This window comes from Urocampus carinirostris, chromosome 2 (assembly GCF_059441175.1).
Source record: "Urocampus carinirostris isolate Australia breed hairy pipefish chromosome 2, RoL_Ucar_1.0, whole genome shotgun sequence".
Classification (NCBI taxonomy): domain Eukaryota; kingdom Metazoa; phylum Chordata; class Actinopteri; order Syngnathiformes; family Syngnathidae; genus Urocampus; species Urocampus carinirostris.
In genome coordinates this window covers 23,421,731-23,427,300 of record NC_142350.1, presented here as the reverse complement: position 1 = coordinate 23,427,300, position 5,570 = coordinate 23,421,731, and the positions used below count along the sequence as shown (strand labels likewise).

At 42.8% G+C, this 5,570-nt stretch overlaps 2 protein-coding genes across 4 annotated transcripts in view; one reads left to right on the top strand and one right to left on the bottom strand.

Moving 5' to 3' along the window:
* The window catches only part of LOC148371410 (cyclic AMP-responsive element-binding protein 5-like), a 31,670-nt gene extending 29,912 nt beyond the window's left edge, over positions 1 to 1,758 (top strand). For all 3 annotated transcript variants that reach the window (XM_088329475.1, XM_088329474.1, XM_088329473.1), the window contains one exon: positions 356 to 1,758. In XM_088329475.1, the coding sequence (XP_088185601.1) occupies positions 356 to 411 (56 nt within the window). In that variant the 3' untranslated portion in view covers positions 412 to 1,758. The remainder of the gene's footprint in view (positions 1 to 355) is intronic.
* A 643-nt stretch (positions 1,759 to 2,401) lies between these two features.
* Positions 2,402 to 5,270, bottom strand: tril (TLR4 interactor with leucine-rich repeats). The gene has a single exon (XM_088327853.1). The coding sequence runs from the start codon at positions 5,018 to 5,020 to the stop codon at positions 2,819 to 2,821; it is 2,202 nt and encodes a 733-aa protein (XP_088183979.1). The 5' UTR covers positions 5,021 to 5,270; the 3' UTR covers positions 2,402 to 2,818.
* Positions 5,271 to 5,570: the final 300 nt, after the last annotated feature.

The window sequence follows — 5,570 nt, the reverse complement described above, 5'->3', positions numbered from 1 at the left end:
AATTCAAATTTGGTCTTGTGGATAACCCTTATCTGGTCCTTAACCTTTATATACATGATGAAAAGGTCTGTATCAGGGGTGGGCAGACTTGGGCTGGATTGGTTTAAAAACTTTGCACAGGAGCTGAAGGTAGGAGGATACACCGTTGTATAAGATATTCAGTTTCTTGGCAATTTCTTGCATGGAATAGCCTTTATTTATTGGAACAAGAATAGACTGTCAGGTTTTACATGAAAGCTCTCTATTTTCTTAATAACGCCCACAAATTCGATGCTCCAGATACAGGACGAGCACAAAGGAAGGTCAGTTTTATAGCTTCTCTAACCAGCTAAACTGTTTTCAATGCACCACACAGGAACACGGCCGAGAGTACGCAGGACAAGCAGCGAAGGGTCAAGCGACTTTGACTGACAGCTGTCTCTGTGTCCAGCTGCAGGGGTGAGCCCGGGAAGAAATCCCACCCCTGTAGGATCTGCATGTCACCTGCAGGCAATCCAACACAACAGCATCTCCGCGTCCTCGCTGAGTTGCAAAAGTCAAAACAATCCCAAGCTTGGATGCTAGAGAACAAGACTGGATTTTTTTTTCAGTGTTACCATCATTAGCTCTGTCCATTTCAAACGGTGCATAAAATGCCTTTCATAAAAGCTTTTCAAATGGTTGCAACGTTAAGTTGCTGGCCACTAACTAGGGACGTTCTGTTAGGTTTTGCAGGTGTGGACTCAAGGGAGGGGAAACAGGAACAAAGGCAGGGGGTGCGCAAATTAAGCATGGTATCTAAAAAAGTATCAAAGCAACTCGGGGAAAACAAAATCAAACATGAAAATATCCAAACCAGAAACAAAGACCATACCGGAGATGTAAATGCAAGGAACAAAGTAGCAAACCAACAAGGGGGTCATAAAACTACTTAAAAACTGTCCGTACAAGAAAAAGAAAAAAAAAACTGGCGGTAGAAATGCAAATGACCTGACCACCCAGTTTTCCAGTTTCATCCCAGTTGTCATTTCCACCCCGTTTGCCGTTGTCATCCTAGTTGTAATTTCTGCTGTATTTCCAATACTATGTGAGGTATGATTTTTGTTTCTAGTTCAAACAGTTGTTGTCTATGGACCATTTGCTTGTTTGTTACTTTGTTCCTTGCATCTGAATCTCCATTTACATTTTTTTCTTCATTTACAGTGTGAATATTGTCAGGTTTGATTTAGTCTGGACACAGTTATTGTTCTGGGATCCTTTTTGTTTGTTACTTTGCCCCTGGTTTTGTTAATAAATACAATCCTTATTTTAAGCACCCTCAGCCTCAGTTTTTCCTCTTCACTTGATCCACCCACCAAAACTTAACACGATCATTTTATTTGGCCTTGCTTTTGTATCTTGCACTAATTTTTCAAATAGAAATACTTTAGGCTCCCATTTTTAACAGAGCATATGCACATGTGCACCTTTTTACCTTCTCCTCAAAGCAGGAGCAGCTTCTGAAAAAGAATGATGACAATTATATTTTTATACCATTAGTAATAAGACATTTTTAGACACAAGTGTCATGAATTGTGATTTCAAATCAACGTTTGGTTGGAAGCCATTGAAAGATGCAATATTTCCTTGCGGGCACTTTTGAAATAACTTTTGTTTCAATGCTGTGTCACCTAGTTTAATTCCTTTTAGTCTAATTTAATTTACACTTGGGTTTCTCTTTTTTGTACTTTATAGATGGTGACTGTACAGCTGTAATATTAATAAAAAATATTGTCCTTGTTCTGTTTTGATCATGGGTACTGTCAGGACGTTTGAGTCAGTAGTTAAAATGCAAGAGTGCCCTCTAGTGGCTGATTTTTTGCGGTTCCTCAACAACAATTTTGCATAACTCAATCAACTCCATCCTAGTTAACATGATGTAAGAAATATACAGATGAATCTGAATTGTGCTTCACAATCAAGTAATGTTTCATTTCACCAAAAATCTAATTTATGTTCATACAACCCACAAAAACGAAAATTATGTCGAGATTACTTATTTAAAAGAGGTATCAACGCAAAATATTGTAAACGTTTACAAATGGATACCCAGTTCTCTGTAAAAATCTAAACCTGCACCACAGTTGAAATCAGTGAGCTATTATTTACACATTCCCACTTTCAAACCTTTAAAAAACATTTTTTTTAAAACACGTGGGTGGAAAAAAAAACTTGCACGTGCAAGGATATAAAATGCAAAAGGTGAAAAGAGGATATGTGTGTTGGAGGACTTTTGTCTTCCTCTGGGCTCTGTAAGAGTCTGATGACTAAGCTGGATTTTAGGAAATGGTCGAATTTTACTTCAATTTATTGACAGTGAATAATCATTTTTGATCTTTCTCCAGTATTAGCTATCTTTTAGCTTGCAATTGCCATTCAAGCACGTGCATAGGATATTTAAAACATATCTCTAAATTCACTTTTCAGGGTTTACACTGTATGACCTGAATAACCAAAGTGAGATTAAAAGGCTCAATTAATTCGTGTAACATTTCCATGGTTGATATTTTTTGTGGAAAGAAAAATATATTGCTGCCAAACTTAAAAGCTTTAATTTCAGTTGAAGCCTTAAGTACACCATGACACACCAATGTTTTTAGGTAGCTTTCAGAGAAGTTTACGAATCAAGATTAAGCTTTAACAGCAAAAAAATGAGATAAACAACAATGGTTAACAAATTAATTTATTCTCAAATCCCAGTTGGATGCCTTCATTTACCAAATTGTAAAATACCGAATCTTGAATTTTAGTTTCAATGGAAACTTGTCTGAAGCTGAGTCAGGGTTTCGTTTTTTGAGTTCTAGTCAGAGAATCTGGGTGGATCAATGTCCCTGCGAGAGGAACTGCTATCTTGAAAACGGTCACAAGGGAACTCGATGAGGTCTCCCAGTTCTGGTGGTACGAGTCGGACTGGGCGGCTGCTTTGGTAGCTGGTAAAATCTGTAGATGCTGTGGTGTTGCCCCGAAAAGGTCTTCTGGTGGAGTACATGTGCCGCACGTGAACCGCTGACTTCCTTCTCTGTAACTTCTTCTTGAGGCTTCGCCCCAGCCAGACCAATCCCAGTACGAGGAGCAGGACGGCATTCCCAGCCAGCATCAACATAGTCACAAGCTGGAGGTTGAAAGTCCAGGTCAAGTCCTCGGAAAGAGTGACCAGGCCCAAGCAATGGTCACGAGGTGCCACCTGACACACGGATCCGCCAACTACGCCTTCCACGCACACCATGTAGGTGACTCCAGGGTGGAGCTCCCGCAGGGTGACAGACCGGGTTGCTTCAGGGGTGTAAACGTAACGTGGAAATCGGTCAGACGTTCCAAACCGGTCAAACATTATCCGATAGTGCACCTTATCCAGAACTGGACTACGTCCCGGTGTGGCCCAATAGACTGTAACTGAACTGCTTGTGATCTGGTCCACTGACACATTCATGATGAAATGGCGGTTGAACGTACATGGATCCGTTGTGATGGGCGTGATTGCTTTGTGCTCCATCCTCGGAAAATCTAACTTGTCCTCGAATGGGAAGTCAGTTGCTGACTTAGACCTACGGGAGTCCCTTTTAAATGAATAAACCCTCTCTGGCACCACAGTCGCCCCTTGGTCTCCTTGTACCCCCGCCACTTCCTTCTCTCGTGTTCTTACGGGCATCTTATCCTGCTTTTGTTGCATCAAATCCTCTCTTCCTCTTACTTTGTGCCAAACTTCACCCGTCGTCTTCATCTGCATCTTCCCTCGCTGGCTCTCCTCAAATCTCCTGCATGAGTTGCTCCAGTTCCCAATAGACTGCAACAAGGAACTGTTCACACGATCCAAGAAAGACCCCCTCACAGTTGCCGGGTGACGACACAATACAAACACATCTGAAAGTTTTCCCTGGGAACGTGCAGTGGAAAGCCATCTTTTCAGCTCCTCCAAGCGACAATCACAGGTCCAGTTGTTGCCATGGAGATCAAGATGCTGAAGAATGGGATTTAGGTTGAAAATATCACCAGATAGGCTGGTGAGAAAGTTATTCCTCAGGTTCAGAACCTTGAGATGTTTTAGCTGACTAAACGCTCGAGAGTCAACATTAGAAATCCGGTTGCGACTAAAGTCCATGTGCTCCACGTTCCTTAGAGTATCAAGAAGCCCAGCTGGGATGCCCTCTAGTCCATTCCCATCTATCAGGAACTGTTTAAGGCTCGACAAACCGAGCAGAGACCCACTGTTCAGATGAGAAATTCTGTTATTACTGAGGGATAATTTGGACAGTTTTTTTAGTTTATGAAACACTTTTTTTCCAACATGTTGGATTTCATTTTCAGACAGGAGTAAAGTTGTCAAGGTCTTGAGAGGGGAAAGGGTGAGAGAACCGCGCAAGGCCGGCAGCTTATTGTGTGCCAGGTTTAGAACACGGAGGTTGGAGAGTTTGGAAAAGGCGTTTCTGTGAATGGCATGCAGCCGGTTGGACTCGAGATGAAGATAGCGCAGATTTTCCAAGTCTTGGAACAGTGAATCTGGCAAGCTTTGAATTTTATTACCATCCAGGCGTAACTTTATTAAATGGTCCAAACTGGAAAAAAGCCCAGGTGTGATTTCAATCATGTCGTTGTTATTTAAATCGAGGACTGTCAGTTTCTTCAAATGTTGCAAAGAGCCATCTCGAATGTCAGATAGTTGGTTATGTCCCAAGTAGAGCTCTTCCAAATTAAATAATTTTGCAAATGCTTTAGGATGAACGTCCTGTATTTGATTGAACTGCAAATCTAAACGCACTAAGTTGGTGAACTTTTCTAGGTCGACCGCAGAGATGTTTTTAATGAAGTTGCCCCCCAGGCTGAAGACCATTACCTCCTCCTGGTGGCTGCTTTGAGGGGGCACGGAGCGCAAACCTCGGTTGGCGCACATGAAACGCTGCGGTTGCTGGCAGTCACAGCGGTCGGGACAAGCTCCCTGGGAGGCGAAACCGCGCAGGGAGAGGAGAACCACACAGATCCCTGCCATAAAATAGCCGGTATCCATTCCCGCGGCGATGAAGCCACTGGTGCGGCATTCGTGTCCTTCTTATTATGCGCAATTGTGTCCGAACTCGAGTGCCATGATCCACTTGCTGCTTACAGCGCAAGTCCTCGGGAAGGCTCCATCACTCTGCAGCGTGGGGCGCAAATTATTTTAAGCGATCTGCGGAAACGCTCACATCCCTCACAAACCTCCATCCCCTCCAGTGGTCATCTGCTGAGAATTACCCGCGCGCGCGCAAAAACGCACACGCATCGGTGTAGTTTGGTCCCTCCTCTGCAAGTTTTCGGGGCAGCGCGTGCACGTGTTAGGTGAATACAGTTTGACCGACTTGTATGCGCGTTCTCGTTTCAAGAAAAATATCACTCCCACGCTCTCAAAAGTATGCGGACCATCAAATTGAGCCTTTTAATTCCGAACGGACATTTAAATTCATATTTGGATGGTGTCAGTCCATAAGCATTTAAAAATATATATTTACTCGGGATAGTAGGACTAGGACCTACATCAGAAACTTAAAGGTATTCCCAAACAGACTAGTGCTCAGGGTTTG

Coding starts and splice junctions, on each gene's coding strand:
- tril (XM_088327853.1), bottom strand. CDS start 5,020: ATGGATACCGGCTATTTTATGGCAGGGATCTGTGTGGTTCTCCTCTCC.